The 24452-nt window shown below is 66.1% G+C and overlaps 1 protein-coding gene across 1 annotated transcript; it reads right to left on the bottom strand.

The window, feature by feature from the left end:
• Nucleotides 1–178: 178 nt before the first annotated feature.
• On the bottom strand, nt 179–23529 carry DHX16 (DEAH-box helicase 16). Its single transcript, XM_059835250.1, is given in 22 exon segments — nt 179–235; nt 238–276; nt 278–316; nt 1799–1972; nt 3324–3485; nt 5759–5921; nt 6949–7016; nt 7605–7723; nt 8827–8989; nt 10408–10548; nt 12115–12267; nt 13428–13526; nt 14820–15030; nt 16325–16440; nt 17148–17258; nt 18000–18188; nt 19015–19242; nt 20284–20538; nt 20644–20700; nt 21328–21481; nt 22589–22839; nt 23314–23529. Coding segments are annotated over 22 exon segments (3159 nt in total). The 3' UTR covers nt 179–184.
• Nucleotides 23530–24452: the final 923 nt, after the last annotated feature.

The following is a 24452-nucleotide window of genomic DNA, read 5'->3' as shown; positions in this document are numbered from 1 at the left end:
CTTAATGTACAGAATAAAACCAGACGGACGGAGCTGCCGCGGCGGCTGGTGACGAGAGGGGACAGCCGTGTCCCCAAACGGGAGAGGGCGGAAAGGCGGGAGCCGCTCATCTTCCAAACCAGCTCTATTAGGGGGGATGTCCCCAAGTGTCCCCCAGGTGTCCCCAAGTGTCCCCCAAGGTGCCTCAGCCCAGCTCCTCCCGGCTCTTGCCCACCTTCTTGGGCATCTTGCGGGCGCGCTGGCGTCCTCCAGCTCCTTGGCCTGGTAGTAATGGGGGGGCCACCTCCAGCAGCCACCCGCTGTCGATCTCGATCACCTGGGGACAAAGGGGACAGGCGGCGGGTGTCACTTGGTGGCCCTGGGGGACTTGTCACGTCCCCCCCCGAGCCCGTGGGGGACACGGTGCCATCCCGTTGGGGGTCACCTGTCGTCGCCCCATCGTCCTGGTGGCAAAGGGGACGAGGTGGCCGGGTCCTTGTTGTCCCCATGGTGGTGGTGCCCATGGGGGACACGGCCACCAGGTCCCTGTCACCCTGGTCCCCCACGGGGACGTGGCTATGGGGTCCCTGTCACCATCTTGTCACCCTGGTCCCCCACGGGGACGTGGCTATAGGGGTCCCTGTCACCGTTTTGTCACCATGGTCCCCACAGGGACGTGGCTATGGGGTCCCCTGTCACCATCTTGTCACCCTGGTCCCCACAGGGACGTGGCTATGGGGTCCCTGTCACCATCTTGTCACCCCTGGTCCCCACGGGGAAGTGGCTATGGGGTCCCTGTCACCATCTTGTCACCCTGGTCCCCACAGGGACGTGGCTGTGGGGTCCCTGTCACCATCTTGTCACCCTGGTCCCCACAGGGACGTGGCTATGGGGGTCCCTGTCACTGTTTTGTCACCCTGGTCCCCACAAGGATATGGCTATGGGGGTCCCTGTCACCGTTTTGTCACCCTGGTCCCCATGGGGATGTGGCTATGGGGTCCCTGTCACCCTGGTCCCCACAGGGACGTGGCTATGGGGTCCCTGTCACCATCTTGTCACCCTGGTCCCCACGGGGACGTGGCTATGGGGTCCCTGTCACCATCTTGTCACCCTGGTCCCCACGGGAACATGGCTATGGGGGGTCCCTGTCACCATCTTGTCACCCTGGTCCCCACGGGAACATGGCTATGGGGGGTCCCTGTCACCATCTTGTCACCCTGGTCCCCACGGGGACGTGGCTGTGGGGGTCCCTGTCACCATCTTGTCACCCCTGGTCCCCACAGGGACGTGGCTATGGGGGGTCCCTGTCACTGTTTTGTCACCCTGGTCCCCACAAGGACATGGCTATGGGGGTCCCTGTCACCGTTTTGTCACCCTGGTCCCCATGGGGATGTGGCTATGGGGTCCCTGTCACCCTGGTCCCCACAGGGACGTGGCTATGGGTCCCCTGTCCCCCTTGTCCCCATGGGGACATGGCCACCAGGTCCCCTGTCACCACCCTGGTCCCCACAGGGTAGCGGCTGTGGGGTCCCTGTCACCACCCTGGTCCCCATGGGGACGTGGCTGTGGGGTCCCTGTCCCCCTGATCCCCATGGGGACATGACCACCAGGTCCCTGTCACCTTCCTGTCCCCAATGTCCCTGACTGCGTCCCCATCCCCACAGCCCCATCCCCGTGGCCGTGCCCCTTCCCCACGGCTGCGCCCCTGTCCCCATCTCCCCGCGCCCACTCCAACGTCCCTGTCCCCCTCTCCGCGTCCCCACGCCGCGCCCCCCGCCCCCTCCCCCGTTGTCCCCAACCCTGTCCCCGTGTCCCCAACCTGTCGCATGAACTCCTTGGTGGTGAAGACCAGCTCGTGGTAGAGCACCCAGCGGGGCTGCTCCTCGAAGAGAGAGCTGTTGGGGTGGATGAAAACCGTCTGCTGGTGCTTCACCGTGCGGTAACCGCCCCGCGTCAGCCGCGCCGTGTGGTAGAAGAAGCCGGCGGTGATGGCCTGGGGAGGGGGGCGGAAAGGTGGGGGGTCAGCAGTGGGGTGGATGTGGGGCAGGCTGGGGGGGGCCCGGAGGGTGTGGGGAGGGGGAAGAGGGATGCTGGAGGATCCGGGGGGGCAGCAGGAGGGGAAATGGGGGGTCCCCAGGAGGGGAAACGGGGGGACCTACAGGGGGAAATGGGGGGTCCCAGGAGGGGAAATGGGGGTCCCTGAAGGTCATGAGGGAAACATGGGGGTCCTAAAAAAGGAAATGGGGGTCCCACAGGAGGAAATGGGGGTCCCTGGGGGGTCCCAGGAGGGGAAACGGGGGTCCTACAGGGGGAAATGGGGGGCCCTGGGGGTCCCAGGAGGGGAAAAGGGGGTCCCTGCAGGTGCTGGGGGAAACAGGGGGGGTCCCAGGAAGGGAAATGGGGGTCCCTGAAGGTCATGGCAGAAACTTGGGGGTCCCAAAAGAGGAAATGGGGGTCCCAGGAGGGGAAATGGGGTTCCCTGAAGATCATAGGAGAAACTTGGGGGTCCCAAGAGGGGCAATGGGGGTCCCTGAAGGCCATGGGGGAAATGTGGGGGTCCCAGGAGAGGAAATGGGGGTCCCTGAAGGCCATGGGGGAAACTTGGGGGTCCCAGGAGGGGAAAAGGGGGTTCCTGGGGGTCCCAGGAGGGGAAATGGGAGTCCCTGAAGGTCATGGGGAAACTTGGGGGTCCCAAAAGACAAAATGGGGGTCCCAGGAGGGGAAATGGGGGTCCCTGAAGGTCATGGCAGAAACTTGGGGGTCCCAAAAGAGGAAATGGGGCTCCCAGGAGGGGAAAAGGGGGTCCCTGAAGGTCATAGGAGAAACTTGGGGGTCCCAAGAGGGGAAATGGGGGTCCCTGGGGGTCCCAGGAGGGGAAATAGGGGTTCCTGAAGGTCATGGGGGAAATGTGGGGGTCCCAGGAGGGGAAATGGGGGTCCCTGAAGGTCATGGGGGTCCCTGGGGGTCCCAGGAGTGGAAAAGGGGGTCCCTGAAGGTTATGGGGGAAACATGCGGGTCCCAAAAGAGGAAATGGGGGTTCTAGGAGGGGAAATGGGGGTCCCTGAAGGTCATGGGGGAAATGTGGGGGTCCCAGGAGGGGAAATGGGGGTCCCTGAAGGTCATGGGGAAACTTGGGGGTCCCAAAAGACGAAATGGGGGTCCCAGGAGGGGAAAAGGGGGTCCCTGAAGGTCATGGGGGAAACTTGGGGGTCCCAGGAGGGGAAATGGGGGTCCCCAGGGGGAAAGGGGGGACCTGGGTGGGTCCCAGGAGGGAAACGGGGGCCTTAGGGGTTCTGGGGAAGGCGAGGGGGGTCCGGGGGGCGGTGGGGGGTCCCGGGGCCGACCTTGCGGACGGGGCCGTAGTCGCCGGCGCAGGAGGAGGGGGCGACCTCGACGCGCTCCATCAGCCCCTCCAGCTGCTCCCGCACGTCCCGCGCCCGGCGCAGCGATCGCGCCTGCACGAAGTGCTCGTAGCACCACTGCAGGGAGTGCCCGCTGGCCACCCACTGCGGGGGGACACGGGGGACAGGGGACACGGGGGGGGCGCAGACACGAGACACGGGGACATGGAGATGGGGTTGTGAGGGGACACGGGGGGACAGGGGACACGGGGGACAGTGACATGGAGATGGGGATGTGAGGGGACAGGAGGGACAGGGGACATGCGGGGACACGGGACACGGGTAACAGTGACATGGAAATGGGGATGTGAGGGGACAAGAGGGACAGGGGACACGGGGGGACACGGGGGACAGTGACATGGAGATGGGGATGTGAGGGGACAGGGGACACAGGGGGACAGGGGACACGGGGGGACAGGGGACACGGAGATGGGGAGATGGGGATGTGAGGGGACAGGAGGGACAGGGGACACGGGGGGACGCAGACATGAGACACGGTGACATGGAGATGGGGAATGTGGGGGGACATGGGGGGACAGGGGACACGGGGGGACAGGGGACACGAGAGACAGAGGGACATGGAGATGAGGAGATGGGGAAGTGAGGGGACATGGGGGGACAGGACATGGGGGGACAGGAGGGACAGGGGACACAGGGACATGGAGATGGGGTTGTGAGGGGACACAGGGGGACAGGGGACACGGGGGACACACAGGGTGACGCAGACATGAGACACAGTGACATGGAGATGGGGATGTGAGGGGACACAGGGGGACAGGGGACATGGGGGGACAGGGGACACGGGGGGACAGGAGGGACAGGGGACACAAGAGACACAGGGACATGGAGGTGGGGAGATGGGGATGTGAGGGGACACGGGGAGACACAGGGGACAGGGGACACAGACACAGTGACATGGAGATGGGGATGTGAGGGGACACGGGGGGACAGGGGACATGGGGGGACAGGGGACATGGGGGGACAGGGGACACAGGACACGAGAGACACAGGGACATGGAGATGGGGAGATGGGGATGTGAGGGGACATGGGGGGACACGGGGGGACACAGACATGAGAGACATGGGGACGTGGAGATGGGGACATGGGGGGACAGGGGCACAGGGAGGGACATGGGGGATATGGGAGACAGGGACACGGGGGACAGGGGGACACAGGGGATGGAGGGACATGGTGGGGACATGGGGACACAGGAGACAGAGATGTGAGGGGACACAGGGGGGACAGGGGGACATGGAGATGGGGATGTGAGGGGACACGGGGACAGGAGAGACATGGGGGGACAGGAGGGGACATGGGGGGAAATGGGGGACACAGGGCACACAGGGGGACATGGGGGGGACACAGGGACAGGGACACGCTCAGCGCCTGGTCCTGGACACCCACCCCGTGCCCCCACGTCCTGTCCCCCCTCTGTGTCCCATGTCCCCCCCGTTGTGTCCCCCATTGTGTCCCCTCCACGTCCTGTGTCCTCTCTGTGTCCCACTACCGCCATGTCCCATGTCCTCCCTGCCATGTTCCCCCCATGTCCCATGTCCCCTCTGTGTCCTGTGCCCCCTCCATGTCCCCTCCATGTCCCACGTCCCCTCTGTGTGCCATGCGTCCCCCGCCATGTCCTCTCCGTGTCCCATGTCCCCACTGTGTCCCGTGTCCCCCCACCGTGTCCCCTCCATGTCCCATGTCCCCCCCCACCATGTCCCCTCTGTGTCCCGTGTCCCCTCCGTGTCCCATGTCCCCCCCCCCATGTCCCCTCCATGTCCCATGCCCCCCCCACCATGTCCCCTCCGTGTCCCATGTCCCCCCCGTGTCCCGTGTCCCCCCACCATGTCCCCTCCATGTCCTGTGTCTGTCCCGTGTCCCCCCCACCATATCCCCTCCATGTCCCGTGTCCCCCGTGTGTCCCCCACCATGTCCCCTCCATGTCCCATGTCCCCCCTGTGTCCCATGTGTCCCCCACCATGTCCCCTCCATGTCCCGTGTCCCCCCTGTGTCCCATGTGTCCCCCACCATGTCCCCTCCATGTCCCGTGTCCCCCCTGTGTCCCATGTGTCCCCCACCATGTCCCCTCCATGTCCCGTGTCCCCCCTGTGTCCCATGTGTCCCCCACCATATCCCCTCCACATCCTATGTCCCCCCCCACCATATCCCCTCCATGTCCCCTGTCCCCCGTGTCCCGTGTGTCCCCCACCATGTCCCCTCCATGTCCCGTGCCCCCCCCCCACCATGTACCCTCCATGTCCCATGTCCCCCCCGTGTCCCGTGTCCCCCCGGCCATGTCCCCCCTGTGTCCCGTTTTCCCCCCACCATGTCCCCTCCATGTCCCCCCCGTGTCCCCCCGTGTCCCCCCGTGTCCCCGTGCCTGGTTGTAGACGTTGAGCAGGACGAGGTGGTCCCCCCCGGGCAGGTGGAAGCCCAGGCGGGCGCTGTCGGCGTGCAGCACCTTGTCCTTGGGCCGGTAGAAGATGGCGTTGTTGACGGAGAGCATCGCCGCCACCGTCAGCACCTCCTCCGTGCAGCCGTACCTGGGGCGGGGGGACACCGCGTCACCGCGGGGACGGCTGATGGGGGACGGTGGGGACACACCGCTGGGATACCTGGGGACAGTGGGGGGGCACCACCAGGACACCCGCGGACAAGGCAGGGACAACGTGGGGACAACACGGGGGACACCCTGGGGACACCACCAGGATACCTGGGGACAACGTGAGACCCAGGGGACACCCAAGGGCCACCCAAGGGACAACCCAGGGGACACAGGGACAACCTAGGGGACACCCAAAGGGACACCACCAGGACACCCAGGGACAATCTGGGGACACCCAAGGGACAACCCAGGGGACACAGGGACAACCTGGGGACACAGGACACCCAAGGAACAACCCAGGGGACACAGGGACAACCTGGGGACACCCAAAGGGACACCACCAGGACACCCAGGGACAACCTGGGGACACCCAAGGGACAACGCAGGGGACAGAACCAGGACACCCAGGGACATCCTGGGGACACGGGACACCCAGGGACAACCTGGGGACACGGGACACCCAAGGGACAACCCAGGGGACACAGGGACAACCTAAGGGACACCACCAGGATACCCAGGGACAACCTGGGGACACCCAAGGGACAACCCAGGGGACACAGGGACAACCTGGGGACACAGGACACCCATGGGACAACCCAGGGGACACAGGGACAACTGGGGGACACCCAAGGGGACACCACCAGGACATTCAGGGACAACCTGGGGACACCCAAGGGACAACCTGGGGACACCCAAAGGGCCACCACCAGGACACCCTGGGACAACCTGGGGACACAGGGACAACCTGGGGACACCCAAAGGGACACCACCAGGAAACCCAAAGGGACACCACCAGGACACCCAGGGACAACCCAGGGGACACAGGGACACCCTGGGGACACCCAAGGGGACACCACCAGGACACTCAGGGACAACCCAGGGGACACCCAAAGGGACACCACCAGGACACCCCGGGACAACCTGGGGACACAGGGACACCCTGGGGACACCCCGGGGACACTCACTGCTCGGAGGCCAGGATCATCTTGGCCAACATGGGCTCCACCGGCAGCTCCGCCATGCGCCGGCCCAGCTGGGGACAGGGAGGGGACGGCGTCGGGGCCCAGTGCTCCCAGTAACCCCGCCCAGTGCTCCCAGTACCATGGTGAGCTCACCCATGGGGTCCATCACCACCATCCCAGTACCTCCCAGGGCTCCCAGTCCCTGCCCAGTGCTCCCAGTACCATGGTGAGCTCACCCATGGGGTCCATCACCACCATCCCAGTACCTCCCAGGGCTCCCAGTCCCTGCCCAGTGCTCCCAGTACCATGGTGAGCTCACCCATGGGGTCCATCACCACCATCCCAGTACCTCCCAGGGCTCCCAGTCCCTGCCCAGTGCTCCCAGTACCATGGTGAGCTTCACCCAGTGGGTGAAGGCACCCAACGTCCCCATCCCAGTCCCTCCCAGTACTCCCAGTACCGTGGTGAGGATGCCCATGGGGTTCACCACCACCACTCCAGTCTCTCCCAGTACCATGGTGAGCTTCACCCAGTGGGTGAAGGCACCCAAGGTCCCCATCCCAGTCCCTCCCAGTGCTCCCAGTACCGTGGTGAGCTCACCCATGGGGTCCACCACCACCATCCCAGTCCCTCCCAGCCCCTCCCAGTGCTCCCAGTACCGTGGTGAGCTCGCCCAGGTGGTTGAGGGCGCCCAGGGCGTAGAGCTGCTCCAGCGCCAGCACCAGGGTCTCGTGGGGCGGCGGGTCCAGGAAGTCGAAGTGGATCAGGTCGTTGATCCCTGGGGACGGGGACGTCACCCGCTGTCACCCCAGGGCCACCCCGGACCCCTCCCGCTCCCCTGGGGTGTCCCCCAGCCCAAAACGTCCCCAGTGTCCCCAAGGCCCTGAGCTGTGGCCCTGCCCCAAGATGCCTTGAGGTCCCCCTTGTCCCCCAACGTCCCTCGAGGTGCTCCCAAGGTGTCCCAACAGCCCCCAAGATGCCCTCGAGATGCCTCCAGAGATGCCCCAATGCCCCCTGAGATGCCCCCAGAGATGCCAAGATGTCCCCTGAGGTGCCCCAATGCCCCCTGAGGTGCCCCCCAAGATGCCCCAATGCCCCCTCAGATGCCTCCTGAGATGCCCCAATGTCCCCCGAGATGCCCCAATACCCCTGAGATGCCTCCAGAGATGCCGTGACAGTTCCAGACATGCTCCAATGCCCCTCGAGATGACTCAATGCCCCCCGAGATGCCCCCCAAGATGCCCCAATGCCCCCTGAGATGCCTCCAGAGATGCCCCAATGTCCCCCGAGATGCCTCCAGAGATGCCCCAATGCCACCCGATATGCCCCAATGCCCCCTGAGATGCCTCCAGAGATGCCCTGACGGTCCCCGACATGCCCCAATGTCCCCCAAGATGCCCCCTGAGATGCCTCAGTGCCCCCCAAGATGCCCCAATGCCCCCTGAGATGCCCCAATGTCCCCCGAGATGCCTCCAGAGATGCCGAGATGTCCCCCGAGATGCCCCAATGTCCCCTCAGATGCCCCCTGAGATGCCCCAATGTCCCCTTAGAAGCCTCCTGAGATGCCCCAATGCCCCCTGAGATGCCCCAATGCCCCCTGAGATGCCTCCAGAGATGCCCTGACGGTCCCCGACATGCCCCAGTGTCCCCCAAGATGCCCCCTGAGATACCCCAGTACCCCCCGAGATGCCCCAACGCCCCCCGAGATGCCTCCAGAGATGCCTCGATGCCCCCCGAGACACCCCAACGCCCCTGAGATGCCTCCAGAGATACCCCGATGGTCCCTGAGATGCCCCAACGCCCTCTAAGATGTCCCGATGCCCCCCAAGGTGCCCCTATGGGCCCCAAAAGCCCCCCCCGCAGCCCCCCGCCCCGTCTCACCGAGGCTCTTGAGGAGCAGGACGAGGGAGCCCAGGTCGGCGCGTTGGATCTCGGGCACCTGCGTCTCCTCCAGCTCGTGCTGGAAGGCCCAGGCCGTGTAGAGGCGGAAGCACTTCCCGGGAGCCACCCGGCCCGCACGACCCGCACGCTGGTTCGCCGAGGCCTGCGGGTCACCGTCACTTGTCACCCGTGGGTGACGGGGTGGGGAGAGGGGGGACAGGGGACACGGCTGCCCATGGGGACCCAGAGATATGGGGACCAAGGGATGTGGGGAAGCGGGGACACGGGGACAAAGAACACGACTGCCCATGGGGACCCAAAGATGTGGGGACCTGGGAACTAGTGATGTGGGGACATGGGGACACATGGTGACAAGGGACATGGCTGCCCGTGCACCCAGAGATGTGGAGACCAAGGGACGTGGGGACATGGAGACCAAGGGACGTGGGGACATGGAGACCAAGGGACGTGGGGACATGGGGGACACATGGTGACAAGCGACATGGCTGCCCATGCACCCAGAGATGTGGAGACCAAGGGACATGGGGACGTGGAGACCAAGGGACGTGGGGACATGGGGACACATGGTGACAAGCGACATGGCTGCCCATGCACCCAGAGATGTGGAGACCAAGGGACATGGGGACATGGAGACCAAGGGACGTGGGGACATGGAGACCAAGGGACGTGGGGACATGGGGGACACATGGTGACAAGGGACATGGCTGCCCGTGCACCCAGAGATGTGGAGACCAAGGGACATGGGGACGTGGAGACCAAGGGACGTGGGGACATGGGGGACACATGGTGACAAGGGACATGGCTGCCCGTGCACCCAGAGATGTGGAGACCAAGGGACATGGGGACATGGAGACCAAGGCACGTGGGGACATGGGGGACACATGGTGACAAGGGACATGGCTGCCCATGCACCCAGAGATGTGGAGACCAAGGGACATGGGGACATGGAGACCAAGGGACGTGGGGACATGGGGGACACATGGTGACAAGGGACATGGCTGCCTGTGCACCCAGAGATGTGGAGACCAAGGGACATGGGGACGTGGGGGACACAAGGGACATAGCTGCCCATGGTGACCCAGAGGAATGGGGACCTGGTGACGCAGAGATGTAGGGACCAAGGGACAAGGGGACATGGGGACCCAGGGACAGGGGGACCTGGGGACAGGGGGACCAAGGGACGTGGGGACACGGGGACCTGGGGGGACAAGGGACATGGCTGTCCCCAGAGGCACAAGGAGCTGGGGACCCAAAGAAGGGACGCGGGGACCTGGAGATCCAGGGACACGGGGAAGCGGGGACATGGGGACCAAGGGATGTGGGGACCAAGAGATGCGAGGACACAAGGACACGGGGACCTGGGGACACGGTGACCGAGGGACGTGAGGACGCGAGGACGCAGCTGCCCTCCAGAACCCCGGGGGACACGGGGACAACACCGACCCCCGCAGAAGGGCGACGGGAGGGGAGACAGCCACCTAAGGGGACGGAGGGGGGGAGGCGGGGGCGAGGGAGGTGACAGGGAGGTGACAGGGAGGTGACAGGGAGGTGACGCGGTACCCGGGAGCAGGGGGTGACGACGAGGGACTCCATGCCGGTGCGGGCGCTGTAGCTCTTCTGCTTGCAGAAGCCGGGGTCCAGCACGTAGACGATCCCGTCGATGGTCACCGACGTCTCCGCGATGTTGGTGGCCACCACCACCTGGGAGGGGGGACAGGGGACATCGCAGGCCACGCCCCCACCCCGGGCTCCACCCCTTGGCTCCACCCTATGAGCCCCCACCCGCTTAAGCCCCACCCCCCTTAAGCCCCATCCCTTTAACTCCACCTTGTTAAGCCCCACCTCTTAGCTTCCACCCCGCAGACCCCACCCTAAGCCCCACCCCATTAAACCCCACCCTAAGCCCCACCCCATTAAACCCCACCCTGAGCCCCACCCCATTAAACCCCACCCTGAGCCCCACCCCACTAAACTCCACCCCATTAAACCCCACCCTAAGCCCCACCCCATTAAACCCCGCCCTGAGCCCCACCCCACTAACCCCCACCCCATTAAACCCCACCCTAAGCCCCACCCCATTAAACCCCACCCCACTAAACCCCACCCCGAGCCCCACCCCACTAAACCCCACCCTGAGCCCCACCCCAAGCCCCACCCCATTAAACCCCACCCCACTAAACCCCACCCTGAGCCCCACCCCACTAAACCCCACCCTAAGCCCCACCCCATTAAACCCCACCCTGAGCCCCACCCCACTAAACCCCACCCTGAGCCCCACCCCATTAAACCCCACCCCTAGACTCTACCTCAAGTCCCACCCCTAGACCCCACCCACATAGGCTCCACCCCCTTAGACCCCACCCCATGCAGTCTCCACCCTCTTAGACCCCACCCTATGAAGCTCCACCCTTTAGACCTCACCCTAGTAAGCCCCACCTCCTTAGGCTCCGCCCCTTCGACCCCACCCTATTATACCCCACCCCTTTAGACTCCACCCTATTAAGCCCCGCCTCCTTAGACTCCATCGTCTAGACCCCACCCTATTAAGCCCCACCCCTTTAGACCCCACCCTATTAAGCCCCGCCTCCTTAGACTCCACACCTTCAACCCCACCCTATTATACCCCACTTCTTTAGACTCCACCCTATCAAGCCCCATTTGCTTAGACTCTGTCCTTTAGACCCCACCCTATTAAGCCCCACCCCTTTAGACCCCACCCTATTAAGCCCCGCCTCCTTAGACTCCACCCCTTAGACCCCACCCTGTTAAGCCCCACCTCCTTAGACTCCACGCCTTCGACCCCACCCTATTATACCCCACCCCTTTAGACTCCACCCTATTAAGCCCCGCCTCCTTAGACTCCATCCCTTAGACCCCACCCTATTAAGCCCCACCCCTTAGACCCCACCCTATTAAGCCCCACCCCCTTAGACTCCGCCCCTTAGACCCCACTCTATTAACCTCTACTGTTACCCTCCACCTTCTTAGACCCCACGCCCTAACCCCCACCCTATTAAGCCCCACCCCTTTACACCCCACCCTATTAAGCCCCGCCTCCTTAGACCCCACCCCTTAGACCCCCTTAAGCCACGCCCCCTTAAGCCACGCCCCCTTAAGCCCTGCTCCCTCCCCCTTGACTCCCCTTCCCCGCGGCCCCCTGCCCCTCCGAGGCTCCACCCCTCCCCTCCCTCGGCCCCGCCCCTCCCCGGGGGAAAGCCCCGCCCCCGGGGAAAGCCCCGCCCCTCGCCTTAAAGGGCCGGCGCCCACCTTGCGGGCGCCGGGGGGGGTGGGCTCGAAGATGCGGGCCTGCATGTCGGAGGGGAGGTTGGCGTAGATGGGCAGCACCAGCAGCTCGGCCAGGCGGGAGCCCAGGCGGCGGCAGCGCTCCTGCAGCAGCTCCACGCAGGCCTCGATCTCCTCCTGCCGCGGCACCTCAGCACCCGCCGGGGGGGACACCCCGGGGGGGACACCCCGGGGGACACGGGGACACCCCGGGGGACAGGAACGCCGGGGGAGGTGGGGGGCTCGGGGGAACGGGGACGCTTGGTGGGATGGGGACATCCAGGGGGGAACGGGGACACCCGGGGGGACAGGAGAACATCTGGGGGGGACAGGGGGTGGCAAGGGGGACAGGGGCACCCAGGGGGACATCGGGGGGGGGGACAGGGGGTGGCGAGGGGGACGGGGGCACCCCGGGGGACAGGCACACCAGGGGAGGTGGGGGGCTCGGGGGAACGGGGACGCTCGGCAGGACGGGGACATCCAGGGGGGACTGGGGACACCCAGGGGGACAGGGGGTGGCGAGGGGGACAGGGGCACCCAGGGGACAGAGGGACATCGGGGGGGGGACAGGGGGTGGCGAGGGGGACGGGGGCACCCCGGGGGACAGGCACACTGGGGGAGGTGGGGGGCTCGGGGACGCTTGGTGGGATGGGGACATCCCGGGGGGGAACGGGGACACCCGGGGGGACAGGGGAACATCTGGGAGGGACAGGGGGTGGCGAGGGGGACAGTGGCACCCAGGGGGACATCGGGGGGGACACGGGGTGGCGAGGGGGATGGGGGCACCCCGGGGGACAGGCACACCCGGGGAGGTGGGGATGTTCAGGGGAACGGGGACGCTCAGGGGGACATGGGGACGTCCAGGGGGACATGGGGACACCCGGGGGGATGGAGGGAAGGGGGGGACAGGGACATCCTGGGGGGAGAGGGACGCCTGGGGAGATGGGGACACTCAGGAGAATGGGGACACCCAGGGGGGACGGGGACACCCAGGGGACCCAAGGGACACTTGGGGAATGGGGATGGCCACAGGGATGGGGACACCCGGGGGACATCAAGGACACCGAGGGGACAGGGACACCCGGGGGACATCAAGAACATGAAAGGGACAGGGAAAGGGACAGCAAAGACATAGGTGGGTGGCAGGGGGGTGACACAGAGCCACCCATTTGCCTGATGCGGAGAACGATGTCCCCAGGGGACTGGGTGACACAGGGGGGCCCAGGGGACGCGGGGGGGGCCCGGCGGGAACACGGGGGGTGGCAGGGAGGGGACAGGGGTGACAAGGGGACACCCACCTGGCCGGTGAGGAAGACGAGGATGTCCCCGGGGGGCTGGGTGACGTGGATCTGCAGCACCGACACCACGCACGCCTCCAGGTAGTCGGCCTCGGGCGCCTGGGGAGGGGACAGCGGGGAGAGGGACATCAGCACCGGGTGTCCCCAAGTGTCCCCAGGCGTCCCCCTGCCCCACCCCCCCGCTGTCCCCCGGTCCCCATGTCCCCCTGCATCCCCCCGTGTCCCCACGTCCCCTGGCATCCCCGTGTCCCTCGCTGTCCCCGTGTCCCAGTGTCCCCGTGTCCCCTGCTGTCCCCGTGTCCCCCACTGTCCCCGTGTCCCCTGTCCTCCCTCATGTCCCCCAGTGCCCCCATGTCCTAAAACACCCCCCAGTGTCCCCAGGTGTCCCCTTGTCCCCCACCATTCTGGTGTCCCCCTGCACCCCTACATCCCCTTTGCTGCCCCCATGTCCCCTTGTCCCGCAGCGCCCCACATCCTCCAACACCCCCCAGTGTCCCCAGATGTCCCTGTGTCCCCCAATGTCCCTTTGTCCCCCTGCCCCCATGTCCCCCAGCACCCCACATCCCCCAGTGCCCTCCTGTCCCCCCATGTCCCCTGATGTCCCCTTGTCCCCCAGCGCCCCAACTCCTCCAACACTCCCCAGTGTCCCCAGGTGTCCCCTTGTCCCCCAGCATCCCAGTGTCCCCAGTGTCCCACATCCCCCTCCTACCCCCGTGTCCCCCAGCGCCCCGACATCCCCCTGCTCCCTCCCTGTCCCCCCATGTCCCCCTGCCACCATGATGTCCCCCAGCACCCCGGTGTCCCACATCCCCCGGTGTCCCTACATCCTCCTCCTACCCCCATGTCCCCCTGCGTCCCCTTGTCCCCCATGTCCCCTTGTCCCCCAGCGCCCCCACATCCCCTCCTACTCCCCTGTTCCCCCATGTCCCCATGTCCCCCTGCCACCATGTCCCCCAGCACCCTGGTGTCCCACATCCCCCGGTGTCCCTACATCCTCCTCCTACCCCCATGTCCCCCCGTGTCCCCTTGTCCCCTATGTCCCCTTGTCCCCCAGTGCCCCCACATCCCCCTGCTCCCCCCCTGTCCCCATGTCCCCCTGCCACCATGTCCCCCAGCACCCTGGTGTCCCACATCCCCCGGTGTCCCTACATCCTCCTCCTACCCCCATGTCCCCCCGTGTCCCCTTGTCCCCTATGTCCCCTTGTCCCCCAGTGCCCCCACATCCCCCTGCTCCCCCCCTGTCCCCATGTCCCCCTGCCACCATGTCCCCCAGCACCCTGGTGTCCCACATCCCCCGGTGCCCTTATGTCCCCCTCCTACCCCCATGTGTCCCCCGTGTCCCCTTGTCCCCCCGTGTCCCCATGTCCCCCCGTGTCCCCATGTCCCCGTCACCTTGGTGTAGTAGATGTCGACGGGGAAGCGGCGCCCGGGGATGCGGAAGACGGGGGCCTGGTCGAAGAAGGCGGAGAAGCGCTGGGTGTCGAGGGTGGCCGAGGCCACCAGCACCTTCAGCTGGGGACGGAAGCGGGCGATGTCCTTGATGAGCCCGAAAAGGACGTCGGTGTGTAGGGTGCGCTCGTGGGCCTCGTCCACCATGATCACGCTGCGGGGACGGGGAGGGGACAGGCGTGGGGACAGGCGTGGGGACAGGCGTGGGGACACGGAGACAGGCAGGGGGATAGGGGGGCAAGCAGGGGGACGTGTATGGGGACACGGGGACAAGTGTGAGGATGGGGACAAGCGTAGGAACAAGGGAACAAGCGTGGGGACAGGTAGGGGGACAAGCATGGGGATGTAGGGACAAGCACGGGGACAGGTAGAGGGACATGGGGACAAGCATGGGGACAAGCACGGGGACAAGCACGGGGACATGGGGACAACGACGGTGACAGGTATAGGGACATGGGGACAAGCATATGGACAAACACAGGGACATGAAAACAAGCACAGGGACAGGTACAGGGACATGGGGACAAGCATGTAGACAAGCACGGGGACACGGGGACAAGCACGTGGACATAGGGACAAGCACAGGGACAAGTACAGGGACATGGGGACAACCATGTGGACAAGTATGGGGACATGGGGACAAGCATGGGGACAAGTACAGGGACATGGGGACAAGCACGGGGACAAGTATGGGGACATGGGGACAAGCGTGGGGACAGGTATGGGGATGGGCGGACAGGCATGGGGACGCGGGGACGAGCGTGGGGACGTGGGGACAAGCGTAAAGGTAGGTATGGGGGGACATGGGGACAAGCGTGGGGACATGGGGACAGGCATGGGGACAGGCGTGTGATGACGTGAGACAAGGCAAAGAGACAGGGAGGGGGACACCAAAGTGACACCAGTAAGACTGAAGACAATGACAGCGCTGGGGACACGCAGCCCCCCTGCCGTGTCCCCAACGTGGCCGCAGTGACCCCAACGTCCCCTCACTGTCCCCAGTCATCCCTTCCCCATCCCTGGTATCCCCATTGTCCCCCCCCGCCCCCCCAAAATGTCCCCCTGCTGTCCCCAACCCCAGATACAATCCATGTCCCCAAGGTCCCCCCCCGGTGTCCCTCAACATTAACCTCCCCTCACACCTTTATGTCCTCATCGCCATGTCCCCAGTGTCCCTAATGTCCCCACAGTCCCCCAACCTCTGATGTCCCCAATCCCCCCAGGCTCTCCCCTAACGTCCTGCTGCCTCCCCTGTCCCCAGTGTCCCCAATGTCCCTGATGTCCCCATGGTCCCCCAGCCTCCGACGTCCCCGACGTCCCCAATCTCCCCACTCTCCCCCAACATCCCGATGCACCCCATGTCCCCATTGTCCCTGGCGTCCCCAGCATCTCTGGTGTCCCCCACGTCCCCGGTGTCCCCAATGTCCCCTCCGTGTCCCCAAGGTCACCTGTAGGAGCCGAGGTCGGGCTCGGTCAGGAACTCCCGCAGCAGCATCCCGTCCGTCATGTACTTCAGCACCGTCCGCTCCGACGTGCAGTCCTCGAAGCGGATGCTGTACCCCACCTGGGGACAAGGGACATGTCACCGGCGTGACCCCATGTCCCTCGACTCCTCCCAGAGTCCCTCAAACCCCCCCCTTGGTGGCCCCCAGGGTCCCCAACTGTCCCCAGGGTCCCCTGGAGGTCCCCTCGCTTGCCCTTAATGTCCCCCTGGGGTGTCCTGGGATGGGGATGTGTCCCCAAGGTCCCCTGCGGTCCGCAGGATGGGGACATGTCACCTGGGGTCCCCTAGGACACGGACACGTCATTAGGGTCCCCTGTGTCCTCAGGGTCCTATGGGACGCGGACACATCCCCAGCATCCCCTGGGGTCCCCACAATGGGGACATCTCCCCTGGGGTCCCCAAGGATGGGGACATGCCATTAGTGTCCCCAGTGTTCTTCAGGGCTCCCTGGGACAAGGACGTGTCCCCAGGGTCACCCGGGTCCCCTGCGGTCCCCAGCATGGGGACAAGTGCCCTGGCTTCCCTGGGACAAGGCCACCTTCCCAGTGTCCCTCAGATAAAGCCACACCCCAGGTGTCACCCAGGGTCCCTCTGCCACAGGGACGTTGTCCCCAAGGTCCCCTCTCACCCTCAGGTCACCAGAGCCACCCCTCAGCGTGTCCCACACCCTGTGGCTCCACATCCCCGTGTCGCCCTCCACGTCCCCCCCTCCGTGTCCCCACGCGTGTCCCCAACCCCGCCACGTCCCCGCCGTGTCCCCGTGTCACCTCGTTGCCCAGCTTGGTGCCCATCTCGACGGCCACGCGGGCGGCCACGCTCATGGCGGCCACGCGCCGCGGTTGCGTGACGCCGATCTTCAGCCCCTGGCGCGTGTAGCCCTGGAAGGGATGGGGGGGGACACACACCCCATTTTGGGGGACACCCACACCCCCACGTAAGCCCTCCCTGCCCCCCAACTGCCCCCCAACGCCCCACCTGCCCCCCAGATCCCCCACCTGCCCCCCAATACCCCCCCAGTTCCCCCATCGCCCCCTTACCTGCCCCTCAACTCCCCTATCGCCCCCTTACCTGCCCCCCAGCTGCCCCCCATCAACCCCCTCAGGCCCCCCGACCCCCCCATCTCCCCCATAGCCCCTTGATCTGCCCCCCACAGCCCCCCGATACCTCAACCCCCCCATTTCTCCCCCAATACCCCCTGATGCTCCCAGCCCCCTATCTGCCCCCCAACCTCCCTATCTGCCCCCCTGATGCCCCCCATCTGCCCCCCGATACTCCTCCAACCCCGTTATCTGCCCCCCCCAACACCCCCAGCCCCTCTAACTGCCCCCCATCACCCCTCCCATGCCCCCCAACCCCTCTATCTCCCCCTGATATCCCCTCATTTGCCCCCCTGGATGCCCCCCAGCTCCCCTAGCTGCCCCCCATTGTCCCCCAATACCCCCCAACCCCGTTATCTGCCCCCCCCAACACCCCCAGCCCCTCTAACTGCCCCCCATCACCCCTCCCATGCCCCCCAACCCCTCTATCTCCCCCTGATACCCCCTCATTTGCCCCCCAGCTCCCCTAGCTGCCCCCCATCGCCCCCCAGCCCCCCGTCTGCCCCCCCGAAGCCCCCCCACCTCCTCGTGCAGGTACTGGGGGATCTGGGTGGTCTTCCCGGAGCCGGTCTCCCCCTCGATGACCAAGATCTGGTGCTGAGCGATGGCGGCCATCAACTCGTCGCGGTAGGGGAAGATGGGGAGACTGCGGCGCACCTCCTGCGCCGACTGCCGCCGCCGCTCCGCCTCCGGCACCGGCGCCGGTGCCTCCTGCGGGTACCCGCGGTGTCCCCGCGTCACCTCCGGTGTCCCCACGGCCCCTCCATCATCCTCCCGGGGCTCTGCTGTTGTCCCTGGGGCTGCCAATCGTCCTCCCAGGGTGTCCCCATGGCCCCTCCGGTGTCCCCAGGGTCCCCCCCGGCTCCTTTGGTGTCCCCACGGCCCCCTGGTATCCTCCCAGGGTCCGCCCCAGTGTCCCCATGTCACCTCTGGTGTCCCCAAAGCCCTCCATTGTCCTCCCAGGGCCCCCCCGCTGTCCCCATGGTTCCTATAGTATATTTCGGTCCCCCTCCAGCACCCCAGGACCTCCCTCTACACCCCAAAAATCCCTCCCATCGCCCCCAGGACCCCCTCCAGCACCCCAAACACTCCCTCCACTCCCCCAAAATCCCTCCCATCACCCCCAAGACCCCCTCCAGCACCCCAAACACTCCCTCCGCCCCCCCAAAATCCCTCCCATCACCCCCAGGACCCCCTCCAGCACCCCAAACACTCCCTCCACTCCCCCAAAATCCCTCCCATCACCCCCAGGACCCCCTCCAGCACCCCAAACACTCCCTCCACTCCCCCAAAATCCCTCCCATCACCCCCAAGACCCCCTCCAGCACCCCAAACACTCCCTCCACTCCCCCAAAATCCCTCCCATCACCCCCAGGACCCCCTCCAGCACCCCAAACACTCCCTCCACTCCCCCAAAATCCCTCCCATCACCCCCAAGACCCCCTCCAGCACCCCAAACCCTCCCTCCGCCCCCCCAAAATCCCTCCCATCGCCCTCAGGACCCCCTCCAGCACCCCCAAATCCCTTGCCCTCTCACCTTATCGGGCTCAGTGCCCTTCATCTGCACGGCGCTGACGAACTGGATCATCTCATCCTCCTCCAACACGAAGTCGTAATCCTTGGGGGGCCGACGGCGGGCGGCATCGCGCGCCCCAAACCTCAGGGAAGCCGCCCCGATTCGTTCCTCCTCCCATCGCCGCTGCTCGTCCCGGGGGGCCAACCGCTCTTCCTCCCCTCCCGTCGCTTCCTCACGCTCGGGGATCTTCTACGGGGAGGCGGTGAGAGCGGTGAAACCACCGTGGTGTCCCCCCGAAACCCCCCGCCGTGGCAGGAGGGACCTTGGGGAGATGGAGGAGGGGAATTTGAGGTGCTGGAGGGAGTCTCGGCACTGACAGGAGGGATCTTGGGGGGATAAAGGGAGGATCTGGGGTGCTGGAGGGGGTCCTGGGGGTGATGGGAAAGATCTTGAAGGAACAGAAGAAAAATTGGAGGTGCTGCAAGAGATTTTGGAGGTGATGGAAGGTACCTTGTAGGGGATAGAGAGAGAATTTGGGGTGCTGGAGAGGGTCCTAGGGGTGATAAAAGGCACTCTAGGTGGATAGAGAAGAATTTGGGGTGCTGGAGCGGATCCTGGGGGTGATGGGAGGGATCTCGAGGGGATAGAGGGAGGATCTGGGGTGCTGGAGAGAGTCCTGGGGGTGATAGGAAGAATCCTGAGGGGATAGAGGAAGGATTTGGGGTGTTGGAGGGGATCTCGGCAGCGATGAGAAGGATCTTGGAGGGATAAAAGGAGGATATGGGGGTGCTGGAGAAGGTCTCAGGAGTGTTAGGAGAGACCCTGGGGGGATAAAGGGAGGATTTGGGGTGCTGGAGGGGGTCCTGGGGGTGATCAGAGGCACCCTAGATGGATAGAGAAGAATTTGGGGTACTGGAGAGGATCCTGGGGGTAACGGGAGGGATCTTGAGGGGACAGAGGAAGGATTTGGGGAGCTGGAGGGGGTCCTGGGGGTGATGGGAGGGATCTTGAGGGGACAGAGAAAGGATTTGGGGTGCTGGAGGGGGTCCTGGGCGTGATGGGAGGGATCTTGGGGGGATAAAGGGAGGATTTGGGGTGCCGGAGGGGGTCCTGGGGGGTGAGGGAAGGGACATTTGGGGGATGGAGAGGGTTTCAGGAGCGATATAAGGGACCCCAATGCGATAAAGGGTTTGGGGTGCTGGGGGGGGCGGTCCCAGGCACGATGGGAGGGACCCTGGGGGGCTCGGGTGAAGACTCGGGGTGCCGTGGGGGGGGTTTGGGGTCCCTCACCTTGCCCCGCGTCTCCTCGGGGATGTAATAGCGGTTACTTTTTTCCAGTTTTTCTTTCTCCCCGGCCCGTTTGTACTCGCGGGCCAGATCCCGCACGCGCCGTTTGTACTCCAGCTCCCGCCGCTCCGCTCCCGTCAGCGCCTCTTCCCCGAAAAGATATTCCTCGTCGGCGATTTCCGCTTCCAGCTCTTCCAATTTATCCCGTTCCCGTTTAACTAGGTATTCCCGACGGGATTTTTTTCGTAGCTCTGGAACCTGGGAAGAGGACACACACACATGGTCGGGGTGGGGGGGAAAGGGGGTGTCAGGGTCCGGGGGAACGACCCCTCGGCGCGGGGTTGGCCGGATCTTGGGGCTCACCATGGTTTTTTGATCTTCTTCGGCGACTTTGAGGCGTTTCTGGGCTTCTTCGTAGGCCTGGGGGGGGGAAAAAAGGGGGTGAGGAGAGGAGGGAGACCCCAAATTCTAGCTGCAGAGCATGGAAAAGGTGGGAGGGGGCTTAATGGCACCCCCAGACCCCCCCTGATCCCACCCAGGGATGCTAAATCTGAGCCAGGAATCAGGCAAGGCCCCCCCGAGTTGCAACCAGGGACCCCAAAATCCTCCCCAGCACCCCCCCAATCCCAACTGAGACCCCTAAATCAAACCCAGGGACTCCCAGGAGACTGGCAGGATCCCCCCCATCCTGGCTGTGACCCCCCCAATCCCACCCAGCACCCCCCCAATCCCAACTGAGACCCCTAAATCAAACCCAGGGACCCCCAGGAGACTGGCAGGATCCCCCCCATCCTGGCTGTGACCCCCAAATCCCACCCAGGGACCCCAAATCTTATTCAACCCCTCTAAATCCCACCCAGGGACCCCCAGGAGCACGGCAATACCCCCCCCAACCTGCCTATAACCCCTAAATTCCACCCAGGAATCCTAAATCCCGCCCAGGGACCCTCAGGAGCTCGGAAGGGCCCCCCCAAACACAGCTGGGCCCCCCAAATCCCCTCCGGGACCCCCCCGAAAGGTGTCATAGTCCCCCCACCCACCCATCACCTTGGCGTCGGGGCGGGTGAGGACGGTGCGCGTGCGTTCGCGGTCACGGCGGCGCAGACGCTCGGCGAAGGCGTCGCGTTCCTCCAGGTCCCGTAGCCGTTCCCGCTCCGACGCTTCCCATTCCGCTTCTGGCTCCTCCGGGGGCTCCGGAGCCCTGGATTGGAGCAGGGAAGTCACGGGAGGGGACCCCAAAACCCATGGGGGACCCCAAAACCCACAGATCTTCATAATTTGGGGGGCCCTAAGGGGTTTTAAGTGATCCTGAACATGTGAACACCAAAATCCCAAGGGAGGACTCAGCACCCAGAGGGATCCCAAAACCTCAGGGGGACCCCACGGCTCAGGAGGGGTCCCCGAGACCCACAGGGGGACCCCAAAAGCCTGGAGGGGACCCCAATATCCAGAGGGTCTCTGAGCACCTGCGGTGACCCCCCAGGGGACTGGAGAAAACCCCGACAGCCCCATAATTAAGGGGGGGACCCCAAGAACTGGGGGGTCCCCAAGAACCAGGGGGACCCTGAGCACCTGCGGTGACCCCCCAGGGGGCTGGAGGAAACCCCGAGAGCCCCATAATTAAGGGGGGGACCCCAAGAACTGGGGGGTCCCCAAGAACCAGGGGGACCCTGAGCGGTGACCCCCCCAGCGGGCTGGAGGAAACCCTGAGAGCCCCATAATTAAGGGGGGGACCCCAAGAACTGGGGGGGTCCCCAAGAACCAGGGGGACCCTGAGCACCTGCGGTGACCCCCCAGGGGGCTGGAGGAAACCCCGAGAGCCCCATAATGAGGGGGGACCCCAAGAACTGGGGGGGACCCTAAGAACCAGGGGGACCCTGAGCACCTGCGGTGACCCCCCAGGGGGCTGGAGGAAACCCCGACAGCCCCATAATTAAGGGGGGGACCCCAAGAACTGGGGGGGACCCCAAGAACCAGGGGGACCCTGAGCACCTGCGGTGACCCCCCAGGGGGCTGGAGGAAACCCTGAGAGCCCCATAATTAAGGGGGGGACCCCAAGAACTGGGGGGGACCCTAAGAACCAGAGGGACCCTGAGCACCTGCGGTGACCCCCCAGGGGGCTGGAGGAAACCCCGACAGCCCCATAATTAAGGGGGGGACCCCAAGAACTGGGGGGGACCCCAAGAACCAGGGGGACCCTGAGCACCTGCGGTGACCCCCCAGGGGGCTGGAGGAAACCCTGAGAGTCCCATAATTAAGGGGGGGACCCCAAGAACTGGGGGGGTCCCCAAGAACCAGGGCAACTCACGGGGGTGGCGGCGGCGAGGGGCTGGAGGCCTCGGGCGACTCGGAGCGGCGGCGGCGGAGGTGGCGGCGGCGGCGGTGGGAAGCGTCGGGCACGCTGGGGGCGGAGCCATGGGAAGGGGCGGAGCTGGGGGCGGGGCCTGGCCCCTCGTCGTCGCTGTCGACCAATCGGTAGCCCTGGCTGCGGCGCTGAAGCTCCCGCGCCGCCCGCTCAGCCGCTCGGCCCGGGGGCTCCCGGGGGGCCTCCCGGGGGACCTGGGGGCGGGGACAGCGTCAGGACACGCCCCCTGTGGCCACGCCCCTTTGCGGGTGGCCACGCCCCCTCTGCGGGTGGCCACGCCCACTTGGAACCCGTCCCCGTCAATGCTCTCTGGTACTCAGACATGCAAGCCACGCCCCCTCCCGCGCTTGCCACGCCCCCTCCACCTGACCCCGCCTCCACAGGCCCCACCTTCTCACCGCAAAGCCACACCCCCACCCGCACAGGCTCCTCCCACCCACTACCCTATCGCAGAAGCCCCGCCCCCTCCGAGCACCCGCCCGCCCTCGCAGCCCCGCCCCTTCCCGCAAGCCACGCCCCCTCCCGTTAAGCCACGCCCTCACCTGCCGGCAGGCCACGCCCCCACCCGCAAACCGCACCGCCAACTCCCTCCCGGCACAGTCCAAGCGGGAAAGCCCCGCCCACTTCCCCGGAGCCCCGCCCCCTCCCGGGGCAAAAGCCCCGCCCACCTTGTCCCAGAGCTCCCGCGCGAAGGCGCGCACGCGCGGCTCCTCCACGCGCAGGGCCTCGGTCTCCCGCAGCCGCTCCAGCAGCTCCTCCACGCTGCGGCTCCGCCGCGCCAGCGCCACCAGGAAGGCGGGGACGTGCCGCCCGCTCAGCCCCAGCAGCGTCTGCAGCTCCCCGGACACCCACCGCTCCAGCGCCGCCGAGGCCGCCGCCGCCATGGCCGCTCCGCTTCCGTGTTCCCTCCCGGCCGCCGTACGCCGCGCGCACAGCCCGCAGCCAATCCCCGCGCGGCCCGCCCCCTGCCGCGTTCCGCGCATGCGTCGCTCTATAGCACCGCCCACTTCCTCACGACGCCCCGCGCCCAGCCCCGCCCGCCGCCTCCTTGTCCCGCCCACCGCCGCGCTCTGCGCATGCGTCGCTCTCTTGCGGCCCGCTCGCCTTTTTCCATGGTGCTCTACGCATGCGCCGCCTCCGCTCTCTGCGCGCCGCGCATGCGCACTACCGTAATACCGCGTCGAGCCGCGCGGCTGGAAAGATAAACCCACTCCCTCTGCCTCCAGGGCCGCCACCGGCGCCTCCCCCCCGGTCCCCAGTGTCACCAGCCGGGCTCAGAGCAGCCGCCATCACCTTTTATTGTCACTTGTCGCGTTACAGTGCGCCCAAGCAGCAGCGCGGCCCTCCCCGGGGTGACAGGAGCAAGCGGAAGGCTTCGTTGCCACGGCGACGGGAGTAGGCCTCAGGCTTCGTCGCTATGGCAACAGGAGCAGGCCTCAGGTTTCGGCCTCCTCCACCCTCCGCCATATTGTCTCCCCTCGACCGCTCCGGCCCTCGGCCGATGGCAGCCGCTCCCGGGGCTCCCCCTGTCCCCTCCCGGCTGTCCCCCATGGCCACCGGCCACCCGCCGCCACCCGCCACGCTCCCGCCCGGCCATCGCTCCTCGGCCGTTCATCCTCCCTCGGCCGTCTGTCCTCCCTTGGCCGTCTGTCCTCCCTCGGCCGTTCCGGAGCCTTCCTCCTGCTCCTCAACCCTCCCGTCTCAGCCGCCCCCTCCATCGTCCCCCCCTCCATCGTCCCCTCCCTCACCACTGGCCACCACAGCACTAAATCACGTCCCCTCCCCATCGCCCCCCCCCACCCCAAAC

Source organism: Gavia stellata, unplaced genomic scaffold, assembly GCF_030936135.1.
Source record: "Gavia stellata isolate bGavSte3 unplaced genomic scaffold, bGavSte3.hap2 HAP2_SCAFFOLD_1021, whole genome shotgun sequence".
In the NCBI taxonomy this organism is placed as follows: Eukaryota; Metazoa; Chordata; class Aves; order Gaviiformes; family Gaviidae; genus Gavia; species Gavia stellata.
This window is presented reverse-complemented; position numbering and strand designations above follow the sequence as displayed.